Source organism: Oryza brachyantha, chromosome 4 (genome assembly GCF_000231095.2).
Source record: "Oryza brachyantha chromosome 4, ObraRS2, whole genome shotgun sequence".
Classification (NCBI taxonomy): domain Eukaryota; kingdom Viridiplantae; phylum Streptophyta; class Magnoliopsida; order Poales; family Poaceae; genus Oryza; species Oryza brachyantha.
The window spans coordinates 8,237,701-8,265,280 of NC_023166.2; the positions used below are offsets into that span (position 1 = coordinate 8,237,701).

Below are 27,580 nucleotides of genomic sequence, written 5' to 3' on the forward strand. Positions count from 1 at the left end.
CATATATATCCAGTTGAGTGTTGGCAATATTACGACAGATCGTGGCTAATGATGTCCTCCTTGTTTAACCTATGGAACAGATCTCGTGCTTCTAGTTATGCGTTGATTGGATATTTGGACAATTCGCTTGCTGATTGAGCCCCACTAGTTGTGTAGTACTGCACAGCTTTCTATAGATCAACTGATATATATAACTCAGATATGGACAGCCCTCCACATTGACCTATCAAAACAAAATCAGCATAATGTGTCCTTTTTAGAAAAAATAAAAGAAAGAAAATCAGCACGAGGTGTACGGATATGTCATGCATTACACTTGTGAAACATGAAAAAGCAAGCATAGGTGTGATTAATGGACAAGTATTCCCACGCTAATATGGTCAGATATTTCCCACACATCCAGCTCATTATTCCTCATTTTATTTGAGCCGAAGCTACCTGCGCTAAAAAGCCCGTGTTGTTACAGCGTGTTCCGTTATTTGGGCGCGTTCACGAACCCCAATTCCATTTGGCTAATTAGTACACGCAACGAGAAATTTTAGTGTACGGTTAATCGAATATTAGTTATTGTAAATTTAAAAAATAGATTAATCTATACTTCTATATTTTTAAAGAAATTTTCATATTTTTTTTAAAAGTACATGCTATTTAGTTGTTTGAAAAACGTGCGCATGATCAAAGAGGAGAAAAAAATACACCATTTAAACCTTTGTGAACACGTCCAAATTTATAGATTTTTCATGTCACGAGCACAAATAAGCCTTTCTGTCAACTTAACTGGAACCGCCGGAGTCGCGTCAAAAGCACATTCCTCCGCTGTGTTTTAAGGTAGTTGTAAGTTCCTATAGGCTATGCAAATTGTTCACTCTTAATTAAGTGAGAATAAACTCTCAAACACCCCGTACTTTTGGCCATGGAATAGGATCAGCAACAGTGCAGATCCAGCCATGGGCTTGCCCAATTCGGCCGCAGAGCAACAATGTCTATGCCATTGCCTGCCATGGCAGTGAGTCAACGACGGCGATGATCTTCCTAATGGCAACGGTGGCAGCAACAACATGTTCTTCTCCGATGGCGGCGGCGTCTTACCACGACGGTTCTTTCCTCCCCTCTTTACATCATCCGCTTCCTTTCTCCCATGAAGTATCATGGAGTGATTATTTGACTTTTTATGTAAAAAAAAAAAGTCAAACAACATATTTATAAATAAAAAAATTATAAATATAAATTTTATATACATATAAAAATAATCTCTAAAATAAACTATGATGAAAAAACTTTAAAATTAAGTTTAAATTTAAAGTAAAAAATTTAAATTCTAGCTTATAAGTATAAGCAGAAACAAAAGGATAGATGTGTCTTCTAAGAACCACACTAAGGCCGCGTTCGCCGCCTTGGTTAGATAACTTATGCCCCCTCGTTTTCCACGCGCACGCTTTCTGAATTGTTAAACGGTGTATTTTTTGCAAAAAAATTCTATAAAAAAGTTGTTTAAAAAATCATATTAATCTTTTTTTAATAATTAATTAATTATGTACTGATCTATTACTATATTTTTCGTGACAGGGATGAGTTAACTTATCCTCATCCAGCCGAACGCGGCCTAACATGTTTGAAGCCACTGTATTTTCTCTTTTTCTCATCTACGCTTGTTCAAATCCAAGTTGGAGGCTTGAAACCACACTCCAGTATGGAGCATTGGGCATGGCCTTAGAGTTAACAGGTGTTTGGATAGTGATCACATTTTACAGTAACTTTATCGTGCAACTTTGACCAACATATATAGCTTAGTATTTGTTTTGTTATCAGATATTTGTTATGATGCACCCTTAGATTATGCATCCTCACTTGTCATAAACCCATATATTTGAGTAAACTTCTCTAACTTGTGCTAGTTATGTTTTAGTTACACAAATTGCGACAATAACGTATCTTAGTTACAAATGTTTGGCAAACCGAAATCAACAACAAAGTGAGTATAGCAATCAAGTACTGACCACTACACTACACAGGAGGGGTCGGGTTGGCTGGGTTGAACTAAATTTTCTTTTGTAACAGAACTATTTAGTTAAATTAGAGCCGTCACTAAATTTAACTGCATGCCAAATCACGGCCATCCCTGCCACTAATGAATGTAAGTGCTTCAGTGCCCCCATTGCACATTTTCAGTGAAGCAGCTAAGTGAGTTATGTCAACCTGAAGTACTCCCAACATTTTCACTGTCAGTCGCTAAACCACACTGTTTTATACTCCCGCCATATTTTTATGTATGATACCATTGACTTTTAAAATCACGTTTGACCATTCATCTTATTCAAAATTTATATCCAAATATGCAAAATTATAATGCATAATTAAAGTTTCTATAATAACAAATCATATTATAACAAAATAATTAATAATTATATAATTTTTTTGAATAAAACGAATGGTCAAATATGAACCTAAAAGTCAACGGCGTCATATAAAAAAATACGGTGGGATAACCATTTTGTCGATGTGAACTCCTATTGGAACCTGCTGCTATGGTACAAATTGAAACGAAATTACAAATACAACGAATGGCTAATCTGGATTCGAGCACGGCCGGCCATCTTCATCAATACCAAAGAATTTTGTGATATTTTTTTTTCTAGACTTGGTAGCTGAAGAGAATCAGAGCACCCAGGTGGATATGCACAAGCAGAACCAGCGTTGTCCAGGATAGCCGTGAGGTCGCCGATGGCGACGTCGGCGCGGTCGGCGCAGGCGACTGGAGCGCCGGCGGCAGCTGCACCGGCGCCTGCGTCTGCCGGGCACCGCCGGTGACGTTCTTGAATTCAGAGGAGGCTAATTTGCTCTGAGTCCAGACTTGTGATGCTGCAAGAAAAATGAGGAGCTCGGTGTTCAGTAATGGCGCGCGGGGAATGGAACAGTGGAAAGCTTGGGAGGGAGCATGGGTGGCTCCGTGGCTAACCTCGCCTGGAAACGGTGAGGTTGGCGTCGTCGTAGTTGACCGGCCAGAGGAAGTAGCCGCGGAGGCCGCAGCGCGCGGCGAAGGCGAGCTTCTCGGCGACGACGGCGACGCCGTCGAAGGCGACCCAGACGTCACCGACGGACACGTACGACGCGACGGAGGCGTTGTCGTAGGCCGTGATCACCGCGCGCGCCCCGCGCGTCACCGTCGCGGCGAGCCACTGGACCTCGGCGTAGGACATGGCGCCCGTGGCGTTGCTGCCTCGCTGCTTCGGCCCCGCGGCCACGACCGGCGCGCCGACGCCGTTGTTGGCCTTGTTGCGGAGGAACCAGGAGCGGCCGTAGAGCGGGATCCCCATCACCACCTTGCTCGCCGGCACGCCGGCGTCGAGCCACGACACGACGCCGTAGCTCGCCGAGTAGTGCGACTCCCTGTCGTAGAGCGGCGCGTCGAACGCCGTGGCGTTGGCGGTGGCCGGCCGGAGCCCGAACGCCATGACGTTCACCCAGTCGAGGCTCCTCGCCACGGCCTCGGACGGGTAGTCCACGCCGGCGAACGGCGCGTCGAACACATGGTTGGAGAAGTACACCGTGGCCGTGAGAAGGAACCCGGCGGGGGCCGCGGCGCGCCACTCGGTGACGAGGAACCCGAACTCGGCCATCTCCACCGCCGACGCCGGGAACCGCCACGCGACGTCGAGCCCGTCGAACCCGTTCTCCCTGGCGGCCGCGATGGCGGCGCCAATGAAGGCCGCGCGGGACGCCGGGTCGGCGGCCATGGCGGCGAACGCGGGGTCGGACGACCCGGACCCCGCCACCGCACCGCCGGCGGCAGCGCCGACGGAGAGCACGGTCCTGACGGCGCCGTTCCTCGCCTTGACCGCCCTGGAGAAGTTCCCCAGGAGGCTCGCCCCGGCCGGGTCCGCCGGCAGCAGCAGCGCGCGGCTCGCCGGGTGGACGCCCACCGCGTAATAGTACAGGTGCGTGTACAGCGACGCGTCGAGCGCGGCGAGCGGCCGGAGGTGCGCGTCGGCGGCGAGGTAGTACCCAGCCCGCACCGCCTCTCGCGGTTCTTGGCTCCTACGAGTCGCCGCCGGCGGAGCCGCGTCCGCGAGCGAGAGCGAGGAGACAGTGAGAGCAAGAATGGTGGAGAGGAGGTGGAGGTGGCGGCGGCGGCGGCCGTTCTTGGCCGCCATTGGCGAGTGAGGAAGGGCGCGGAGGTGGGGGTGGGTGGGGAGAAGGCATTGTTTTTGTGCCATGGACGCTCATGGGAGTGAGGGGAATCTAGGTTGGGTTGGGTTGTGTTGGTATGCAAGTGTTTGCATTTGCATGCAAGTTTACTCACTCAAGTGACAGACCGAGATTAAATAAAAAAAAGCCTTGTGGCTTTGTGGTCATGGACTTTTTTTGTGCTTGTCGATGACTTCAGTGTTGGATGGACAGAGTTGGCATTGCTGCAACAAAATTATGTTTTCATATTTCCTTATCGGCATTTTAGGTTAAACTAGTAGTTACTGTAGGAAAATTAGATATCTCTGAGTTTATATTCTATATTGTATGTGAGTAAATAAATAAATTGCAGTATGTTTCTATTCGGTGCTTATGTCATGAGGTTATCCATGGTTCAAATATCTTAACGAAGGAGTTCTCCATTGGACCTATGGACAGTCGCAACCTAGAAAAAATATTAGTAGGATTGGACTAGTCTCTTAGAGTGGAGTAGTAAGAAATGTAGATAGTCATAAAACTAGTTGGCTAGTAAGATTTGACTAGCCTCTTGAAGATGGTCTAACATGTAAAGTCATTAGACTTATGGAGAATTTACCGATATTGAGTGTAAAGTCATTGTTACATGAATCTACTAACCATGTTAGTTGTGCTTACAATAGGAATTTAGTAAGGTCTGATATTCGCTACTAATCTCATCTCTTCGAGCATGTGCTCGTCGTAGCGACGTACTCAAAGATGTGTATACTAACCAGGAAAAAAATACCTACTACCTCCGATTACACTTATTTTAGGTTGGAGAAAATAACAAACTTGTGAAGAAGAACAGTATCCATTTTGCAGAGATGATCGAGTTCCGTCTAAGGCTCCTTTGGAATAGAGGAAAGGTCTAAATTATTTGAAAATATATATATATGCTCATTCTACCATATACGATTTTCTATACGATTTTATGCCAACTTCTCTTCAAGTTCCTATACGATTTTCCTTAAAGCAACTAAACGACATGGTTGAGCAATTCCTCCGTATGATGAAGTTGGCATGGCATGATAAATCCTATGTTTTTTTTCTATGCATATGTGTTTTTGAATTCTGCATTCCAAAAAAGCCCTAAACTATTTGGAACTCTTGCGTGTATATCCCGCAAAGCTTCACGTGGTTAAAACCAAGTGGCAACGGAAAGACGTACCAGAAGGCTGTGATCACAAGGACCCAATAATCCAAGAGAGGAGGAGGCCGGGGAGGCTGAGGCTGCGTTTAGTTCCAAAAATTTTTAGAAAATAAGTTCACATCAACACGTAGTCTAATTATAAAACAAATTTTAGATTCTGCTCGGAACCGCGAGATAAATATTTTTAAGTCTAATTAATCCGTTATTAGTATATGTTGGTTACTGTAGCATGTGTGGCTAATCATGTACTACTTTCATCCCTAAATGTTTGACGCTGTTGACTTTTTAATACACATTTGATCGTTCGTCTTATTCAAAAAATTTACATAATTACTAGTTATTTTTATATCAATGTATTTATTATTAAGTATACTTTTATGCATATATATAATTTTACATCTTTTAAAAAAATTAAATAAGACGAATGGTCCAACATGTATAAAAAAAGTCAATGGCGTCAAATATTTAGGGACGGAGGGAGTGCTAATTAGGCTCAAAAGATTTGTCTCACGATTTCTCCCATAAATGTGTAATTATTTTTAATATTCATGTATATTTAATGCTTCCAAAGATTTAATGTGATGTTTTTTAGAAAAGTTTTTAGAAACAAAACGGTGCCTGAATCTTCCAGGAGCAGGAGGAGAATTGTTCCTGGCCGGCCACCGGTAAATGTAATTAAAAAAAAGATTTTCTAATCTTTATAATAACTACTTAATAAGTACAAATAATAAAATTAACCATTATAAAGTTTTACTCTATACATATGAGTTGACAAACTTCTATATATAATTATTTTAAAAAATATATATCGTTTAACTAAAAACGTCCCAAAAAACCAAGAAAATAACAGGGGACAATGAATAGTAAAAGCACACGGCCTACTACTACAGTGGAGTAGTGCCGATGCGTATATGTGACTCTGCATCTCGTGATTGCCCTCTGTATTTTGGAAGGAGATGATCCTCGTGACAATCCGTGCGTGCAGTGCGCACATACATCTCTGCTTCTCTTGTCTCCACTCTTCAGGGTGGGTCATCCGCCGTGTATGTCCGGACCAACCCAGCAGCAGCAGCACTACCGTGGAGAGGGATTAGTAGTAGATGAGGTTTAGCAATTTGTTTATCTTGTGTGTTTAGGCTGTTGTTTTTAAAGTAGCTTACCATGATCATGATGCCTGATTTTTGTAGTTCGTAATGGTTCAGCTTATGACCTCTGTAGTATGTTTGAAGCAAAGCCAGTAATTAATTCTATACAGTAATTGCTGCATATAGCCAACTTAGTTCACCTATAGAGTAATTAGCTACAGATATAGTATAGTGTGTTATTAACCGTCATCTCACCTTACAACTGGTTGCATATATATGTAACATGTTTGTCTTCTCTCCCCCTTCTCTCCTCTTCACATAAGCACGACTTTACCGTAACCATTCTTATAACTCGCTCACGCCATCTTACTATACTCACCCTTAAATTTTTTTAAAAAAATCTCAACATCTTGGAACAGTTCTTTTTTTACTGTAGAATATTTCTAAGAGGCAGGGGGGAAGGAGTGAGCAGGGGATTATTTTTGAAATGTGAGCTTGAGTTTGAGTAAATGCAGAGGCAGAGCTATATAGTGTCTGGGGGGTTTTCTAGTCATCTGGTTCAGAATTTTTTTTTAACTACAATATATCTATTTTCACCATATATGTATCATCTTAATTTAAATTTTAGTAATCTAAATTTGGTTCAAAATACTAAAAACAAGTGAACTAAATGGGATGGCTGTAGCTGGGCCGGCTCTGTCTGTCTCACTCTGGTTGTTTCTGCTTGCCCCGGCTCTGAATGGTCCACGGCGAACGCATGTGCATGTGCCCAACCTCACCCTTCACCGAATAGGACACAGACCATCATATGTCCTTGGAGAGGCTGTTTGGATTGTGCCTCACTCAACCTAAGTAGCCAAGTAGTAAAACCCAAGCTAAGTAGACACTTGTAGGCACTTTTAAAGTGTTAACCATATATTTTATCACGTCTAACATTAAGCAATTTTGAAAGTAGTTGTTTGGTTGCTAGCCACAATTTTCTCTCTTACGATAAAATGTGTGATATTTATCGTCAATTATTAGGAGGGAAGAAAAAAAATAGTGAGAAAATTTGCATCGAGGAGGACCCGGAGATAGGCCAGTGGATTGCTCATGACATGTGACAGCTCCCTTCATTCACCGTTATCTTTTTGTTTCATCTTATGATTATTAACTAAAATTTATGGTTATTAACTAAAATTTAAATTTTTAACCTTAAATTTAAAGTTGATTTTGGTTTTTTTATCAAACTTTATTTTCTAGCCTTGGCTTCTAGATCGCTAAGAATACATATATAATTTTTATTCATAAATTATTTTTATTTACAAATATACCATTCGTTTTTTTCATAAATAAGTTAAACAATCGCCCCAATTACCTTTTAGTTGAGCTATGCACTGTTCGTGGATTGTGAGTAGTTAAAGTTTGACTCGACTTCTTTTGATTCAAATTCAGACAAAATGGAAGATCCAAGTGGCCAAATTCTCTGGTCATCGTTTGGCTCTTTTCAAAAAAAAGATTTGCAAACAAGAAAATAATTTATGAATAAAATTTTTCTATAAATATTCTAGCGATCTAAAAACAAAGGCCAAAAAATAAACTTTAATAAAAAAACCTTAAAAAGAACCCTAAACTTAATATTGAAATTTAATTCAAATTTTAGTTTATAAACCAAGTAAAAAATGACCAGACCTTTCATAAGCAGCATACTATCACCCACCACCCTGGGGAGGATATGAAGTAGCTTAAGCCGCGTTGGGCAGCAAGGGTAAGTTATAGAAATCCCTTATTTTTCACGTACACGCTTCACTAATTGCTAAATCATTGCTAAATCATGTATTTTTTGTAAAAATTTTGCTAAATCGTGTATTTTATATTTTTTATAATTAATAATTAATTGATCATGTACTACTCTGTTATTACGTTTTCCCGCTAGATAACTAACCCTCCAAACCCAAACGAGCATCCTTGCATCGAAGATTAATGAAGTTGAATGTATTTTAGGAGGTCCATTATTCAAATTTTGAAAACTCCAACATCTCTTACATACTCTCATATTTACTTTCTGCATCTCTTGATTTGACTATTGAGGAAACAAAATTAACCATTCAAATAACATAACAAGTCATATGAGTAATTTCTGAAAGATCATTTTTACAATATAATTACTGTAATTTAATATAAAGAGTCATTTGTCATTTGATCGTTCTCTTGTAGATGCTCAAGTTCTGTACTATCCAGTTAGTTGCTATCAACTGTCATAATTGTGCTCTACTAGTAAGCAACACAACAAACAGTCACAACAGCTGCATTCATGGAGCACCAATTGTTATCAACCATTCAACGTCGTCTAAGATGCTGTTTGGAAACAAGTACTCTAGACCCAAACAAGCAGTAAGCAAGCTTGCCACTTGGCATTGGCAGAACCACAATCATTTAATTACTATATCGCAGTCATTTAAATTGAGTGAACTGGTAATGATTTAAACATCACAACAAACCAACGAAATGGTAAAATCAATTGGTAACACTGCAGGCTTCGTATGCAGAAGATTGGTACAGTATGATAGTGTCTTTTTAGCGGAACCTGAATATCTGGCTTTCTTAGCAAAATAGGCTATGGGCATGCTTGCATAAAGACCATCGCAAAATTGACATCTAATACAATGCTTAAAGTCAAATCCCACAACTGCCACTCAACACCTAGCCGTCTAATCTTCCTGCAAAGCCTTCATCAAGTATAGCCTGTTGAAGTTCTGGCCAGCAACCCTGTAGTGGTAAAGGCAAATAAAGGCAAATATAAATATGACTGGTGAATAGGCGCAAGGAGTTAAAGGGCACCTGAAGTTCTATTTTAGCTTACTGTGAGGACCATTGCCAATAATTAAGCGATTCCATAAAAGAAGGGCATTTTATGTACCATACTGCACCAGGAAATTGCTACAGAAGTACAGAATCCATACCCATTAATATGGTTGCAGTAGCTGGAGATCTGGTTGGTTACAAGATAACCCTCCAAACGTGAGGGCTCAGGGATTGGCTTGAAAATGGGATTAGATGGATCCTCTTCTGGTAATGGCTCCTCTCCGGCAGCTTTTCTTGCCATGTTCTCTTGCCTGAATGTAGTAGCACAAAACAAGGAGGGGGTGTAAATGGCCATACACAAGTTGCATGCTTTGCTCATTTCTAGGAGACCACTTCATTTAGAAAGTTAGACTAAAGATTATGGCAAAGAGCTGCTTTGCTTATTTCTGCAAGGGCACCTTGTGTAGAAAGTATGGACTATGGCGAAGAGCTGTATTGCTAATTTCTATGAGGGCACCTTGTGTAGAAAGCTATACTATGGACAATGGACTATGGCAAAGCCACAGAATATGAAAGGGTCACAATATGCAATACAGTCAACAGTACAAGAACTAATGGATATCAATATCATTATGTATTAAGCATTTGTTTTCCACCTTCTCTTTTGAAGCCATGCCTGCTGCTGTGACTGTTGCCTCGAGACGTTGCGATAGTAATATTGGAACTACATCGCAAGGACAACACTCAGTTAGATAAGTAGATTTATCACATTAACATCACAAATTTGTGCAAATGCTCAATTCAAAAGGTAACCTTGTTCTGTTCCGATGAAAGATCATCCATGCACCCAATCAGAAATTCCAAGTTCCTTTCCATAAAGGGAGCCGTTGACAATTTAAGGCGGTCAAAATCACACTGAAACAAGTAAAACAAGTAATATAATTCCAGAGTAGCTAAAGAAGGACGGCAACAAAGGCCACACAAGAAATTTCACAGGTAAACTCTCAGCCATGAACCTGTGAAACAGGTGATTCAGGTTCCAGCTCCGTCATGAAGGCACTGACAAGTGCAGAGTTGGAAACTTTAATCTAAGAGACAAATAAGACAATACACATCAGGACATAAAATCAGTTCAAATTGACATGGAAGATGAAAAAAAATGCATACCGGTATCTCCTCAAAGATATCAACCCATGACAATTTCTTCTCTCTTAACCTGTAAAAATATGGAATCATTTGTATGTACAATCTTACAGATTATTACAAGGATTGAGTTATAGAAAAGAAACAGTACTTCTCTCCAGTTAAACCATTGTTACGGTAAAGATCCATGAATGAATCTGTGAGTTTCAAGGCCTTGAGAGCTAACACCCCTTGATTTGATCTAGACGGATCATAAACAATGCACACACACCTCCTGATATTCTCCTGTAACATGTAACTGTTATATTCCGCTTGCCATTTAAGAAAATTAAGCAAGTGATTCTTTAGACATACTCATATATATTTGATATAGGATCATAATGTAACCATCATACATCTGTTACATGTAATCTTGTGTATATACTACATTGGATGTACAACATGAGTTCTCGGACACTGTGGCGCAAATAGATGACAATGGACTAAAGATTGGTTCATGCCAAAAAAGATTAAATGCTAATTAAAGAAGATAAACTAAGAACACACTGTTTTTGCTGTCCTATTTGTCTGTACACGCTGATGCTATGTGAATGGCTACTTTCAGCTACTTCTATGGTAAGCCAACAAAGTTGGGAGAGGATATTCCAACAGTAATGGAAAAAAAATGATCAATATGCACCTTATATATATTTGCATACCTGATAGTTCATGAATGTTTCAATCAGTTCCACAGTTTGAAAAGACCCAAGCAAGCAAGATTGATACCTGTAAGCATAGGTACGGAAAAAATAAAGAGTCATTACAACTTATTATGATAATGTATTAAATCTGATAGTGGGGCCATACAACAGGAATGGCAGTTAAAACCTAAAATTCTTTATGAATAAATCAAAGCCAGCAGATCAAAGACCACAAAACAGAGTGCGATAGCACTTATAAACTCAAAGGTTATTCGTCGAAGCACATGTAAGAGGCCACTTTGAATTATGCATAAATTAATTAAATATACAAAAATATCACTGGCTTATCATATGAAATGTCTCATCATACCATCCAACAGTGTTATTGTCAACGTTAACCTCCCTCAAACACCTCATCATCTCAAGCTGATAATTTGCACCATCTGCATCCGCTTCTTCATCGTCTTCTCTCATCTGTGGTAAAATTAAAGTGTTAAATCTATGAACTGAAAGAGACCCAAGTATACTGGAATTAATCAAGTCATAGTAAAAGACATAAGCCAGTATAAACATATGCTAGACTCACCGGGAAAGGAAAACAGTTTGTCACTTCGAGAACACTGCCAACATCCAAACCAAGCAGTTGCCCTGTAACCAAAGCGGGTGCAAACTCCTCGCAGTGCTTAATGATCTTCAGGACAGCCTGCATGATTGAGAGAGAGAGAGAGAGATTTCAGAGTGCGAACCTAAAAGTACCAGAACCAAACGTGCTTCCTAAAACAGAGGCTAAAAGAAAATGTGGTTGGTCCTCATAGCATCTGATCTAAAGGTTCAATATAATTTATATGTTCAATTATTGTTTTACATTTCATGATTGGCATAACGATAAATCAGCTACGGGAGAAAAACTTGTCCTTCGTCAAACCCGGTCTATACACTACCCTCTATGCAGCAAATCAATAAAGAACCAAAGACACTACAATCTTTTTTAAAGAGTGCCACAATATTCCTAACGACCTCAACGAATCCCTCCACTTCTAAACCCAAAGGTTGCCGATCAAATATCACGGAAATCAGGTAACTAGCTTGATCTAGAAAAATTAAACGCCTCGGCTGGTTCAAACACTAATCGCAAATTAAGAGAACTTCACCACACAAACAGATCCGTCGGAAAGCTATTGCTTCCCACTACATCTCATCTCACGAGCCTACACATAGGAATCCTACGAAAGGGAAAACAACGGGGGAGCGGAGGAGGGATCGAGCAGAGGGACAAAAAGAAAAGATCACCAGGCCCTCCATCTGCACGACGCGGAGCGGAGACGGCGCCTCCTCGGTGACGGTCGACACGGCCTGCAGGAACGACCTCACTCCCGCCGCCGGTGCCCCTGCTGCTGCCGCTGCAAACACACCCACCCACCGTCCAGCCAGACCGGAGTCAGAAGCCGTACACAAAACGGGGATAGAGACAGAGACAGGGGGCTAGGGTTTTCGTCTCTCTTACGGCTCGCCATGGCTGCTCGGTGGAGCTTGGTGCTCGTCGACGGCGGCGGCGGCGGGTGTCGAGGAGGAGGCGAGAGCTAGGGTTTTGGGTCGAGCCTGCGGCGGTTTGATATGCGGCGCAGATCTGCTCCGGCCCCCCCAAACCGGTTTGGTTTTAGTGTTACGAGTGGTACGTGTTCATTTGGGAGCCGTCGGATGAAAGGGTTAACGGCCGGAATTAATCTAAGCGATGGTTTGTTTTTTTCCATTTCCTTTTTCAGTTTTACCTTTGCGAAGCCAGCTTAGGGCATGCTCAACGTGACGACGGGTCGAGTAGCTTGGACCCTTCACGTACGCGCCCAGGGCATGCTCAACGTGACGACGGGTCGAGTAGCTTGGACCCTTCACGTACGCGGCGCAGCTCCAGCTCGGCCTAGCCGACCGCTCTGCAAAGCTTCTCGCATCTTGCTGAGGGCACCGTAGCCCCGGTCGTTCGGCGTAGCTTTCTATCTACTAGCATCCGGCGTGCTCTCTACTAGTGTCGTCAGCTTGTTTTTCACTAGATGATTTTTGTTGGGGCTACGTGGCAAGGGTTGCAATTTTTTCTCGCATTTTTCTTTTCCACTCAAACTCAAAGTGTAAACTTTGCTTCTTATCTTTTTTAAGATTGAAAAATCAAATAATATATATGTTCTAATGATATTTCTTTTGTAATAGCTCCATAAGCTCTCGACTAGCACCTTCTCATTTTGTGTGTGCTTCTTTGTGTTACAATTCGTATACTCATTTTACTTTTTTCTAATTGATTGTCGTGTTTTTCACACATTCGTGAAAAAAGAAATGGTATTTTATGGCCTCCCAAGAGGTAAATGATAATATCCTTTCTCGGGTGCACAATGATTTAAGGCTTTTGGTTTTAAGACTTTTAGCCCAACAAAGATAACAAATAATGCCCACCGTGGTCATGCCAATCAAACATATCTAACCAAACTCAAAGTTGTGAACTTCACTATGCCCTATAGCTTATACAAGAGAAGAGTTGCCATTGTCAATGTTTATGTTTTTTTTTTTTGTCTCCACCTTACATACTAGCAAACAAGCTAGAGGTGACTATGGTTGTTCTTGACGAGCTTTTCTGAAAGTAGGCTAGGTAAATCCTGCTATGACATTGGCAGGTTGACATCGATGATCTTTATCTCAGCATCGTAGCTAAACACCAGGTCCACTAATCGAGCGCGCTCATGGACAACGTTGTCCACTGTTGATATGGAACACGAGTCTAATGATGTGTGACAACGTGGACAAAACTCAAGCATCCGAACGTCACAAGAGAGCATCTCATCGTGTGCAACAATCTCGTCCAGCTCCTGCAATAGTAGAAGTACTGATGCACGTTGGCCATAAGATAAGTCAAGTCATATAGAATGTGAGGAAAATAACCACGAAATACATTAGTAGTGACGATAGAGGGCAATCTCGAAACAAAGTGAATTACAAGAGAGTTATTTGCTACAAATGGAAATCTCAAACTACGATTTACATTTTAGGAACGTGTGTTTCACCATTTTCTCTTGCAAATAAGGGATTGTCTTTCTCTTCTGTCATCTATTGACGGTGCCTTCTTTACCGTGTTCCTTATCTCAATGTACCACCGTAGATTATTTTCCACATATTGTTTTTAGATCGTTAAAAACACATATGTAAAAGTTTTATTTATAAATTATTTTTTAATCATTAATAAATCATTTTGTTTATGCTTAATTTCAACAAAACAATGAGACTCTTAACAAATAAGATATTGCCTTCTTAAAAAGAAGAGATTGCCTTCTTTTATGGGAAGATTTTTGTTTAGATAACAGTGATGCTACATCAGAACATATTTTAACATGTTTCAACTTTCAGACGATTGCGTCAGGGACTGGGGGTAACTGATCGTTAACCTAATTGACTGTCTTCTGACAATAGGAGTATTGGACTACCTCAGGTACTTCCTGTTGCCAGTCTGTAATGTATACACAATGTAGTACTGGATGTAATAACTCCATTGTATGTGTAATATATATTGTAAGAAAAAAAATAATAAAATGTCAGGATTACACATTCTTTCCAGAATGGACAGCGATTTGAAAAAAATGGGAGAAAATCCTGAACAACATCTGACTTAAGTAGATGCAGTAGAGGGAAATTGTTTCTGAACGCAAAACTCTCTCATATATAACATTAGCCGCATGCCGCTAATGTACACAGGAAGAATGGTGAATCTTTGAAGAAGTTAGCCATTGGTAGTCATCCTAAATACCAAATCCATGGGGAAAAAACTGAGATGGGAAACCAAAGAGCTGTGGAGACCAAATTGCTGAGAGCAATTGAGGTAATGGCTGAGAAACAAGTTGTTAGACTGTCAACCTTTTGTTCTTAGTATTGTGATGCTGCCTCTGCCCCCGTCAGTTTTGATTCTTGTCTTGCCAATGACTGGCTTGCCAGAGAATGCTGAAGTGCCCAGTGTTTCCGGAGCCTTCTTTGGAGGAGCACGGATTCGCTGATTTATATCCTTCAGAGTGATGACATCTCCTTCCTCCCAAGATGGTTTGATGAGGGTAAAAGGGTATGCTATAGTTGTAGTTAAGTTCTGCTTCACCTTAACCTGTGAGTTTCCTATGTAACAGCAGAGACAAAACTCAAAGTTCAAGTCAGTTCGAATAAGAAATGCTGATTACATAGTAAGATGTTGTCAAACTGAAATACCTTTAGATACTTTAAGTGTAGAAAGCTTCCTAGTCTCCTGCATTACAAGACTCTCTGTCACTGAATCATTCTCAGTTGTTCCTGTCATAGAAGAACTGGTAAGTTGCCCACCAAAGTTACAAAATCTTGGTTGCAGCAAGACACTGAAACTATATGACCGTCAATCATTACAGAGTTTTGGAGCAACTGAAAATATGGCATTGCACTGAAGGAAACACAGCACTCAAAATGTTCTCTAGAAATATCTCAAGGGACTAAAGGACAATCAGTGATGAAATGTTCTCTAGAAATATCTCAAGGGACTAAAGGACAAACCGTGGTGAAATGGGAAGCTGATGCATAGATTACAAACTATGTCCGAAAACAAATGAAAATTGACTTTAACAACACTGTAGATGTACACTCTGCACTGACCTGACATCCCACCTTGATCAGTGGTATACGTAACGCTCTCCTGGCTAGAAAGCCTAAAAATCAATCCAAGCTTAGCTTGTTACGACTGAAATTAATGATAAAGTAAATACTGTGATTTCTGTGGACATAGAGGCGAATTAACGTTTGGTCATGCCTGAAATGCACTTGACTTTCATCAGAGCAATTATTCATATGACTATTTGATGGCTGGTAGAATGCTCCATTTGCCAAAGAATCTATTGTATCAGATGCCAAAATTTTCAGTTAGCTAGCAAAACAAAAGGCATAAAAATAGAATTTGTCAAACATACAATGTGAAAAGCAAAAGACAAACCAAAATTATTTGAACTGTTCTGTGAATCCCAATTGAAGCTCTGAGGTTCATCAGTGCAAAGCAATGATATCTCTGATGCCTGAGACACGGATCAGGAAAAGAAGAAATGAAATGAACATCACAATGCACTAACTTGGAAGATAGCTAGGTGCTAATGGATTACCTCGGATGTGGTCAAGGGGGAACTTATTTCATGTTTACCATCTTCTGACCGATTAGACTCAGAAGGGTACTCCAATATGCGCCGCCGCTTCGATTCCCGAGATTCCTCTATGTCTAATGTCTCCTTGCAGGTGAAATCTGACTCAAGTAACAGCTCCATTCAGCAAACATTCCAGAGGAATATCAATTCATAGTAGTAAGAACAAGAAACTTCCTACCATCAATATCAAAGAAGCCACGGCAGTCCCTTAGAGGAGTTTGATTGCCCAGCAACCCCAGTAGGTCATCATCATCTTGATTGAGGCAATCCCACACGAATCTAGACGCGTCTGATGTAAAAAAAGAAATGACAATAGTAAGTGGAAACTCGAAACAGATACTACAAATCTATGAAACAATGTTATGATTTACTGATTTTGAGTGACATACCATGAGATGCAACATTGCTTTCACAATGCTCCGCGGCTTGCCAGTCCCACAGGCTGCAGCAAGAATTACAAAAATATGATATAAAGCAACTTAAGTAGCACGGTGAAATAGCGTGCCATTTTCAGACAATAATCAGTTCTGCAGACGGTCGAAACAGCTGAATACCCAAAGGTTTTGCGCCCCCCCTTCCCGACAAGAACAGCTGAATCGGCAGACGAGGAACGAATTCAGCATGCGAACCTAACGAAAGCACACGCTACACACGCACACACGACCCATCCAGCCCCGATCACCCCAAATCCACAGCCTAGCATCAAATCACCACAACCCATTCGCCATGGCTGCTCGGTGGCGCTTGGTGCTGCTCGACGGCGGCGGCGTATCATCCAGACCCGATCACCCCAAAATCCACATCCTAACACCAAATCGCCACAGACCGCAAGGTTTCTCCACCATTTCTAGATCCCCAAACGGCGATAATCCTAGCGGATTCCAGTCCCTCCATCGCCGTCTCGACCAAATCAAACGCACCCGCCCACCAATCTACGCCGCCGCCACAAACCCCCGGAAAAAAAAATAAAAACCGCCAAGAACCCACACCTCCCCACCCACATTTGTTCATCGGTGATTCCTCTGCCTCCGCCGCCGCCGCACGGGTCCATGGGTCTGATCGACGACGACGACAACTAGCCATTGCAAACAATGTCCCCGCACACTCCTGCTCCCTCCCTCCGTCTCCTTTGACTCCACTCCACGCTACTCCGCCACTCTCCTCTGCCTGCGCCGCAGCCGCAGCCGCATTTGTAGAGCCCCCGGAGGAAGGGGAAGCGAGAGGAGAAAGAGAAAGAAATGGAAAATTTTTTTTGGTCGACGCGCAGTTGGGCATGCAGATGCAAGCGTTCGTGGGCCGTTGCCACTCCGTGCTCAAACGCCTCCCTCGCTCCCACCCCTCTCTCTCTCTCTCCTCATTCTTTCTCTGTCTACAACGCCTACGCGCACAGGGCTGGATGGATGGATGGATGGATGGGTGGATCTCTCTCCTATTCATGGCCTTCCTAATCCAGAAGCCCAGCCAGCCATTGCTCCTCTCGCACCAGTGCATATGTTTGATGAATTCTTTTTATAAGATATATAATAGTTTTGTCTCATTTTACATGTATAAATATATATGTTTTGTAAAGGCCATCTAAACTTATGCGAACCAAAATTTAATTAATCAATTAAGAAAATTAAGTAGATAGACTAGTGTGATTATCAATGAGCAAAATTTGGCAGGGACGTAGTACACGGGGTGTGTGTGCGGCATCGTCACCTCTATCTTCTGGCTTTGGATTATGCTTATAACCCAGAATTTAAATTTTTAACCTTAAATTTAGAGTTGATTTTAAGGTTTTTTTCACCGATGTTTACTTTTTAGTTTTGGTTTTTAGCTCACTATGACATGTATATAAAAATTTTATTCGTAAATTATATTCCGTTTGCAAATATGTCATTTGACTTTTTCTTTTTACCACCCTAAAGACGACGATGGGACGCGTCACCCAGCGGTGCCGCAAACCCGTCCCACGGTATATGTACATTTTTATAAATTTTTTCAAACCATGTACATACATGTAAATATTTTTCTACGTTTTCACACAAATTGCGGTTTTACATTGTTTGGTGTTGGGGTGGGGGTTGTCATTTTTGGCTCCAATCATTTCATTTTTTTTTGTTTACATTACATTGTTTGGTGTTGGAGCCAGAGGAATCGCCGATGAACAAATGTGGGTGGGGAGGTGTGGGTTCTTGTGGTTCTTGGCGGTTTTTATTTTTTTTCCGAGAGTTTGTGGCGGTGGCGTAGATTGGTGGGCGGGGGCGTTTGATTTGGTCGAGACGGCGATGGAGGGACTGGAATCCGCTAGGATTATCGCCGTTTGGGGATCTAGAGATGGTGGAGAAACCTTGCGGTCAGTGGCGATTTGGTGTTAGGATGTGGATTTTGGGGTGATTGGGTCTGGATGATACGCCGCCGCCGTCGAGGAGCACCAAGCGCCACCGAGCAGCCATGGCGAACCGTACGAGACAAAAACCCTAGGCCTCTGTGTGTGTGTGTACGGCTTCTGACTCTGGTTTGCAGCGGCAGCAGGAGGGGCACCGGTGGCGGCAGGAGTGAGGTCGTTCCTGTAGGCCGTGTTCACCGTCGCCGCTCCACGTCGTGCAGATGAAGGGTTGTGGTGATTTGATGTTAGGCTGTGGATTTGGGGTGATCGGGGCTGGATGGGTCGTGCGTGCGTGTGTAGCGTGTGCTTTCGTCAGGTTCGCATGCTGAATTCGTTCTTCGTCTGCCGATTCAGCTGTTCTTGTCGGGATGGGGGGGGGCGCAAAACCTTTGGGTATTCAGCTGTTTCGACTGTCTGCAGAACTGATTACTGTCTGAAAATGGCATGCTATTTCACCGTGCTACTTAAGTTGCTTTATATCATATTTTTGTAATTCTTGCCGCAGCCTGTGGGACTGGCAAGCCGCGGAGCATTGTGAAAGCAAAATCAATAAATCATAACATTGTTTCACAGATTTGTAGTATCTGTTTCGAGTTTCCACTTATTATTGTCATTTCTTTTTTACATCAGACGCGTCTAGATTCGTGTGGGATTGCCTCAATCAAGATGATGATGACCTACTGGGGTTGCTGGGCAATCAAACTCCTCTAAGGGACTGCCGTGGCTTCTTTTATATTGATGGTAGGAAGTTTCTTGTTCTTACTACTATGAATTGATATTCCTCTGGAATGCCAATAATTAAGCGATTCCATAAAAGAAGGGCATTTTATGTACCATACTGCACCAGGAAATTGCTACAGAAGTACAGAATCCATACCCATTAATATGGTTGCAGTAGCTGGAGATCTGGTTGGTTACAAGATAACCCTCCAAACGTGAGGGCTCAGGGATTGGCTTGAAAATGGGATTAGATGGATCCTCTTCTGGTAATGGCTCCTCTCCGGCAGCTTTTCTTGCCATGTTCTCTTGCCTGAATGTAGTAGCACAAAACAAGGAGGGGGTGTAAATGGCCATACACAAGTTGCATGCTTTGCTCATTTCTAGGAGACCACTTCATTTAGAAAGTTAGACTAAAGATTATGGCAAAGAGCTGCTTTGCTTATTTCTGCAAGGGCACCTTGTGTAGAAAGTATGGACTATGGCGAAGAGCTGTATTGCTAATTTCTATGAGGGCACCTTGTGTAGAAAGCTATACTATGGACAATGGACTATGGCAAAGCCACAGAATATGAAAGGGTCACAATATGCAATACAGTCAACAGTACAAGAACTAATGGATATCAATATCATTATGTATTAAGCATTTGTTTTCCACCTTCTCTTTTGAAGCCATGCCTGCTGCTGTGACTGTTGCCTCGAGACGTTGCGATAGTAATATTGGAACTACATCGCAAGGACAACACTCAGTTAGATAAGTAGATTTATCACATTAACATCACAAATTTGTGCAAATGCTCAATTCAAAAGGTAACCTTGTTCTGTTCCGATGAAAGATCATCCATGCACCCAATCAGAAATTCCAAGTTCCTTTCCATAAAGGGAGCCGTTGACAATTTAAGGCGGTCAAAATCACACTGAAACAAGTAAAACAAGTAATATAATTCCAGAGTAGCTAAAGAAGGACGGCAACAAAGGCCACACAAGAAATTTCACAGGTAAACTCTCAGCCATGAACCTGTGAAACAGGTGATTCAGGTTCCAGCTCCGTCATGAAGGCACTGACAAGTGCAGAGTTGGAAACTTTAATCTAAGAGACAAATAAGACAATACACATCAGGACATAAAATCAGTTCAAATTGACATGGAAGATGAAAAAAAATGCATACCGGTATCTCCTCAAAGATATCAACCCATGACAATTTCTTCTCTCTTAACCTGTAAAAATATGGAATCATTTGTATGTACAATCTTACAGATTATTACAAGGATTGAGTTATAGAAAAGAAACAGTACTTCTCTCCAGTTAAACCATTGTTACGGTAAAGATCCATGAATGAATCTGTGAGTTTCAAGGCCTTGAGAGCTAACACCCCTTGATTTGATCTAGACGGATCATAAACAATGCACACACACCTCCTGATATTCTCCTGTAACATGTAACTGTTATATTCCGCTTGCCATTTAAGAAAATTAAGCAAGTGATTCTTTAGACATACTCATATATATTTGATATAGGATCATAATGTAACCATCATACATCTGTTACATGTAATCTTGTGTATATACTACATTGGATGTACAACATGAGTTCTCGGACACTGTGGCGCAAATAGATGACAATGGACTAAAGATTGATTCATGCCAAAAAAGATTAAATGCTAATTAAAGAAGGTAAACTAAGAACACACTGTTTTTGCTGTCCTATTTGTCTGTACACGCTGATGCTATGTGAATGGCTACTTTCAGCTACTTCTATGGTAAGCCAACAAAGTTGGGAGAGGATATTCCAACAGTAACGGAAAAAAAAATGATCAATATGCACCTTATATATATTTACATACCTGATAGTTCATGAATGTTTCAATCAGTTCCACAGTTTGAAAAGACCCAAGCAAGCAAGATTGATACCTGTAAGCATAGGTACGGAAAAAATAAAGAGTCATTACAACTTATTATGATAATGTATTAAATCTGATAGTGGGGCCATACAACAGGAATGGCAGTTAAAACCTAAAATTCTTTATGAATAAATCAAAGCCAGCAGATCAAAGACCACAAAACAGAGTGCGATAGCACTTATAAACTCAAAGGTTATTCGTCGAAGCACATGTAAGAGGCCACTTTGAATTATGCATAAATTAATTAAATATACAAAAATATCACTGGCTTATCATATGAAATGTCTCATCATACCATCCAACAGTGTTATTGTCAACGTTAACCTCCCTCAAACACCTCATCATCTCAAGCTGATAATTTGCACCATCTGCATCCGCTTCTTCATCGTCTTCTCTCATCTGTGGTAAAATTAAAGTGTTAAATCTATGAACTGAAAGAGACCCAAGTATACTGGAATTAATCAAGTCATAGTAAAAGACATAAGCCAGTATAAACATATGCTAGACTCACCGGGAAAGGAAAACAGTTTGTCACTTCGAGAACACTGCCAACATCCAAACCAAGCAGTTGCCCTGTAACCAAAGCGGGTGCAAACTCCTCGCAGTGCTTAATGATCTTCAGGACAGCCTGCATGATTGAGAGAGAGAGAGAGAGATTTCAGAGTGCGAACCTAAAAGTACCAGAACCAAACGTGCTTCCTAAAACAGAGGCTAAAAGAAAATGTGGTTGGTCCTCATAGCATCTGATCTAAAGGTTCAATATAATTTATATGTTCAATTATTGTTTTACATTTCATGATTGGCATAACGATAAATCAGCTACGGGAGAAAAACTTGTCCTTCGTCAAACCCGGTCTATACACTACCCTCTATGCAGCAAATCAATAAAGAACCAAAGACACTACAATCTTTTTTAAAGAGTGCCACAATATTCCTAACGACCTCAACGAATCCCTCCACTTCTAAACCCAAAGGTTGCCGATCAAATATCACGGAAATCAGGTAACTAGCTTGATCTAGAAAAATTAAACGCCTCGGCTGGTTCAAACACTAATCGCAAATTAAGAGAACTTCACCACACAAACAGATCCGTCGGAAAGCTATTGCTTCCCACTACATCTCATCTCACGAGCCTACACATAGGAATCCTACGAAAGGGAAAACAACGGGGGAGCGGAGGAGGGATCGAGCAGAGGGACAAAAAGAAAAGATCACCAGGCCCTCCATCTGCACGACGCGGAGCGGAGACGGCGCCTCCTCGGTGACGGTCGACACGGCCTGCAGGAACGACCTCACTCCCGCCGCCGGTGCCCCTGCTGCTGCCGCTGCAAACACACCCACCCACCGTCCAGCCAGACCGGAGTCAGAAGCCGTACACAAAACGGGGATAGAGACAGAGACAGGGGGCTAGGGTTTTCGTCTCTCTTACGGCTCGCCATGGCTGCTCGGTGGAGCTTGGTGCTCGTCGACGGCGGCGGCGGCGGGTGTCGAGGAGGAGGCGAGAGCTAGGGTTTTGGGTCGAGCCTGCGGCGGTTTGATATGCGGCGCAGATCTGCTCCGGCCCCCCCAAACCGGTTTGGTTTTAGTGTTACGAGTGGTACGTGTTCATTTGGGAGCCGTCGGATGAAAGGGTTAACGGCCGGAATTAATCTAAGCGATGGTTTGTTTTTTTCCATTTCCTTTTTCAGTTTTACCTTTGCGAAGCCAGCTTAGGGCATGCTCAACGTGACGACGGGTCGAGTAGCTTGGACCCTTCACGTACGCGCCCAGGGCATGCTCAACGTGACGACGGGTCGAGTAGCTTGGACCCTTCACGTACGCGGCGCAGCTCCAGCTCGGCCTAGCCGACCGCTCTGCAAAGCTTCTCGCATCTTGCTGAGGGCACCGTAGCCCCGGTCGTTCGGCGTAGCTTTCTATCTACTAGCATCCGGCGTGCTCTCTACTAGTGTCGTCAGCTTGTTTTTCACTAGATGATTTTTGTTGGGGCTACGTGGCAAGGGTTGCAATTTTTTCTCGCATTTTTCTTTTCCACTCAAACTCAAAGTGTAAACTTTGCTTCTTATCTTTTTTAAGATTGAAAAATCAAATAATATATATGTTCTAATGATATTTCTTTTGTAATAGCTCCATAAGCTCTCGACTAGCACCTTCTCATTTTGTGTGTGCTTCTTTGTGTTACAATTCGTATACTCATTTTACTTTTTTCTAATTGATTGTCGTGTTTTTCACACATTCGTGAAAAAAGAAATGGTATTTTATGGCCTCCCAAGAGGTAAATGATAATATCCTTTCTCGGGTGCACAATGATTTAAGGCTTTTGGTTTTAAGACTTTTAGCCCAACAAAGATAACAAATAATGCCCACCGTGGTCATGCCAATCAAACATATCTAACCAAACTCAAAGTTGTGAACTTCACTATGCCCTATAGCTTATACAAGAGAAGAGTTGCCATTGTCAATGTTTATGTTTTTTTTTTTTGTCTCCACCTTACATACTAGCAAACAAGCTAGAGGTGACTATGGTTGTTCTTGACGAGCTTTTCTGAAAGTAGGCTAGGTAAATCCTGCTATGACATTGGCAGGTTGACATCGATGATCTTTATCTCAGCATCGTAGCTAAACACCAGGTCCACTAATCGAGCGCGCTCATGGACAACGTTGTCCACTGTTGATATGGAACACGAGTCTAATGATGTGTGACAACGTGGACAAAACTCAAGCATCCGAACGTCACAAGAGAGCATCTCATCGTGTGCAACAATCTCGTCCAGCTCCTGCAATAGTAGAAGTACTGATGCACGTTGGCCATAAGATAAGTCAAGTCATATAGAATGTGAGGAAAATAACCACGAAATACATTAGTAGTGACGATAGAGGGCAATCTCGAAACAAAGTGAATTACAAGAGAGTTATTTGCTACAAATGGAAATCTCAAACTACGATTTACATTTTAGGAACGTGTGTTTCACCATTTTCTCTTGCAAATAAGGGATTGTCTTTCTCTTCTGTCATCTATTGACGGTGCCTTCTTTACCGTGTTCCTTATCTCAATGTACCACCGTAGATTATTTTCCACATATTGTTTTTAGATCGTTAAAAACACATATGTAAAAGTTTTATTTATAAATTATTTTTTAATCATTAATAAATCATTTTGTTTATGCTTAATTTCAACAAAACAATGAGACTCTTAACAAATAAGATATTGCCTTCTTAAAAAGAAGAGATTGCCTTCTTTTATGGGAAGATTTTTGTTTAGATAACAGTGATGCTACATCAGAACATATTTTAACATGTTTCAACTTTCAGACGATTGCGTCAGGGACTGGGGGTAACTGATCGTTAACCTAATTGACTGTCTTCTGACAATAGGAGTATTGGACTACCTCAGGTACTTCCTGTTGCCAGTCTGTAATGTATACACAATGTAGTACTGGATGTAATAACTCCATTGTATGTGTAATATATATTGTAAGAAAAAAAATAATAAAATGTCAGGATTACACATTCTTTCCAGAATGGACAGCGATTTGAAAAAAATGGGAGAAAATCCTGAACAACATCTGACTTAAGTAGATGCAGTAGAGGGAAATTGTTTCTGAACGCAAAACTCTCTCATATATAACATTAGCCGCATGCCGCTAATGTACACAGGAAGAATGGTGAATCTTTGAAGAAGTTAGCCATTGGTAGTCATCCTAAATACCAAATCCATGGGGAAAAAACTGAGATGGGAAACCAAAGAGCTGTGGAGACCAAATTGCTGAGAGCAATTGAGGTAATGGCTGAGAAACAAGTTGTTAGACTGTCAACCTTTTGTTCTTAGTATTGTGATGCTGCCTCTGCCCCCGTCAGTTTTGATTCTTGTCTTGCCAATGACTGGCTTGCCAGAGAATGCTGAAGTGCCCAGTGTTTCCGGAGCCTTCTTTGGAGGAGCACGGATTCGCTGATTTATATCCTTCAGAGTGATGACATCTCCTTCCTCCCAAGATGGTTTGATGAGGGTAAAAGGGTATGCTATAGTTGTAGTTAAGTTCTGCTTCACCTTAACCTGTGAGTTTCCTATGTAACAGCAGAGACAAAACTCAAAGTTCAAGTCAGTTCGAATAAGAAATGCTGATTACATAGTAAGATGTTGTCAAACTGAAATACCTTTAGATACTTTAAGTGTAGAAAGCTTCCTAGTCTCCTGCATTACAAGACTCTCTGTCACTGAATCATTCTCAGTTGTTCCTGTCATAGAAGAACTGGTAAGTTGCCCACCAAAGTTACAAAATCTTGGTTGCAGCAAGACACTGAAACTATATGACCGTCAATCATTACAGAGTTTTGGAGCAACTGAAAATATGGCATTGCACTGAAGGAAACACAGCACTCAAAATGTTCTCTAGAAATATCTCAAGGGACTAAAGGACAATCAGTGATGAAATGTTCTCTAGAAATATCTCAAGGGACTAAAGGACAAACCGTGGTGAAATGGGAAGCTGATGCATAGATTACAAACTATGTCCGAAAACAAATGAAAATTGACTTTAACAACACTGTAGATGTACACTCTGCACTGACCTGACATCCCACCTTGATCAGTGGTATACGTAACGCTCTCCTGGCTAGAAAGCCTAAAAATCAATCCAAGCTTAGCTTGTTACGACTGAAATTAATGATAAAGTAAATACTGTGATTTCTGTGGACATAGAGGCGAATTAACGTTTGGTCATGCCTGAAATGCACTTGACTTTCATCAGAGCAATTATTCATATGACTATTTGATGGCTGGTAGAATGCTCCATTTGCCAAAGAATCTATTGTATCAGATGCCAAAATTTTCAGTTAGCTAGCAAAACAAAAGGCATAAAAATAGAATTTGTCAAACATACAATGTGAAAAGCAAAAGACAAACCAAAATTATTTGAACTGTTCTGTGAATCCCAATTGAAGCTCTGAGGTTCATCAGTGCAAAGCAATGATATCTCTGATGCCTGAGACACGGATCAGGAAAAGAAGAAATGAAATGAACATCACAATGCACTAACTTGGAAGATAGCTAGGTGCTAATGGATTACCTCGGATGTGGTCAAGGGGGAACTTATTTCATGTTTACCATCTTCTGACCGATTAGACTCAGAAGGGTACTCCAATATGCGCCGCCGCTTCGATTCCCGAGATTCCTCTATGTCTAATGTCTCCTTGCAGGTGAAATCTGACTCAAGTAACAGCTCCATTCAGCAAACATTCCAGAGGAATATCAATTCATAGTAGTAAGAACAAGAAACTTCCTACCATCAATATCAAAGAAGCCACGGCAGTCCCTTAGAGGAGTTTGATTGCCCAGCAACCCCAGTAGGTCATCATCATCTTGATTGAGGCAATCCCACACGAATCTAGACGCGTCTGATGTAAAAAAAGAAATGACAATAGTAAGTGGAAACTCGAAACAGATACTACAAATCTATGAAACAATGTTATGATTTACTGATTTTGAGTGACATACCATGAGATGCAACATTGCTTTCACAATGCTCCGCGGCTTGCCAGTCCCACAGGCTGCAGCAACAATTACAAAAATATGATATAAAGCACTTAAGTAGCACGGTGAAATAGCATGCCATTTTCAGGCAGTAATCAGTTCTGCAGACAATCGAAACAGCCGAATGCCCAAAGGTTTTGCGCCCCCCCTTCCCGACAAGAACAACTGAATCGGCCTAGGGTTTTTGTCTCCCGTACGGTTCGCCATGGCTGCTCGGTGGCGCTTGGTGCTCCTCGACGGCGGCGGCGTATCATCCAGACCCGATCACCCCAAAATCCACATCCTAACACCAAATCGCCACAGACCGCAAGGTTTCTCCACCATTTCTAGATCCCCAAACGGCGATAATCCTAGCGGATTCCAGTCCCTCCATCGCCGTCTCGACCAAATCAAACGCCCCCGCCCACCAATCTACGCCGCCGCCACAAACCCCCGGAAAAAAAAACCGCCAAGAACCACAAGAACCCACACCTCCCCACCCACATTTGTTCATCGGCGATTCCTCCGCCGCCGCCGCCGCACGGGTCCATGGGTCCGGTCGACGACGACGACAACAACTAGCCGTTGTTTAACAATGTCCCCGCACACTCCTGCTCCCTCCCTCCCTCCGTCTCCTTTGACTCCACTCCACGCTACTCCGCCCTCTCCTTTGCCTGCGCCGCAGCCGCAGCCGCATTTGTAGGCCCCGGAGGAAGGGGAAGCGAGAGGAGAAAGAGAAAGAAATGGAAAATTTTTTTGGCGTGCTCAAACGCCTCCCTCGCTCCCACCTCTCTCTCTCTCCTCATTATTTCTCTCTCTACAACGCCTACGCGCACAGGGCCGGATGGATGGATGGGTGGATC

The 27,580-nt window shown here is 41.9% G+C and overlaps 4 protein-coding genes across 4 annotated transcripts; all 4 read right to left on the reverse strand.

Annotated features, from left to right (window-relative positions):
• Positions 1-2,463: 2,463 nt before the first annotated feature.
• Positions 2,464-4,298, reverse strand: LOC121054273 (nod factor hydrolase protein 1-like). The gene is made up of 2 exons (XM_040523608.1): positions 2,957-4,298; positions 2,464-2,859 (listed from the first exon to the last, which is right to left on the reverse strand). Exons 1-2 carry the CDS (start codon positions 4,212-4,214, stop codon positions 2,633-2,635), a joined length of 1,485 nt encoding a protein of 494 aa, XP_040379542.1. The 5' UTR covers positions 4,215-4,298; the 3' UTR covers positions 2,464-2,632.
• A 4,508-nt stretch (positions 4,299-8,806) lies between these two features.
• On the reverse strand, positions 8,807-12,674 carry LOC102699561 (eukaryotic translation initiation factor 3 subunit H). Its single transcript, XM_040523682.1, has 12 exons — positions 12,550-12,674; positions 12,336-12,445; positions 11,632-11,748; positions 11,416-11,519; positions 11,064-11,130; positions 10,517-10,650; positions 10,390-10,438; positions 10,239-10,310; positions 10,036-10,137; positions 9,879-9,946; positions 9,381-9,533; positions 8,807-9,186 (listed from the first exon to the last, which is right to left on the reverse strand). The coding sequence occupies exons 1-12, from the start codon at positions 12,557-12,559 to the stop codon at positions 9,129-9,131; spliced, it is 1,044 nt and encodes a 347-aa protein (XP_040379616.1). The 5' UTR covers positions 12,560-12,674; the 3' UTR covers positions 8,807-9,128.
• A 1,999-nt stretch (positions 12,675-14,673) lies between these two features.
• LOC102711696 (eukaryotic translation initiation factor 3 subunit H-like) lies at positions 14,674-22,770 on the reverse strand. The gene is made up of 19 exons (XM_040522979.1): positions 22,641-22,770; positions 22,427-22,536; positions 21,723-21,839; positions 21,507-21,610; positions 21,155-21,221; positions 20,607-20,740; positions 20,480-20,528; positions 20,329-20,400; positions 20,126-20,227; positions 19,969-20,036; positions 19,471-19,623; positions 16,612-16,664; positions 16,401-16,511; positions 16,184-16,320; positions 16,021-16,099; positions 15,841-15,922; positions 15,687-15,739; positions 15,273-15,353; positions 14,674-15,182 (listed from the first exon to the last, which is right to left on the reverse strand). Exons 1-19 carry the CDS (start codon positions 22,648-22,650, stop codon positions 14,929-14,931), a joined length of 1,836 nt encoding a protein of 611 aa, XP_040378913.1. The 5' UTR covers positions 22,651-22,770; the 3' UTR covers positions 14,674-14,928.
• Positions 22,771-24,764: 1,994 nt separating this feature from the next.
• On the reverse strand, positions 24,765-26,820 carry LOC121054185 (protein XRI1-like). The gene is made up of 8 exons (XM_040523176.1): positions 26,703-26,820; positions 26,492-26,602; positions 26,275-26,411; positions 26,112-26,190; positions 25,932-26,013; positions 25,778-25,830; positions 25,364-25,444; positions 24,765-25,273 (listed from the first exon to the last, which is right to left on the reverse strand). The coding sequence occupies exons 1-8, from the start codon at positions 26,818-26,820 to the stop codon at positions 25,020-25,022; spliced, it is 915 nt and encodes a 304-aa protein (XP_040379110.1). The 3' UTR covers positions 24,765-25,019.
• Positions 26,821-27,580: the final 760 nt, after the last annotated feature.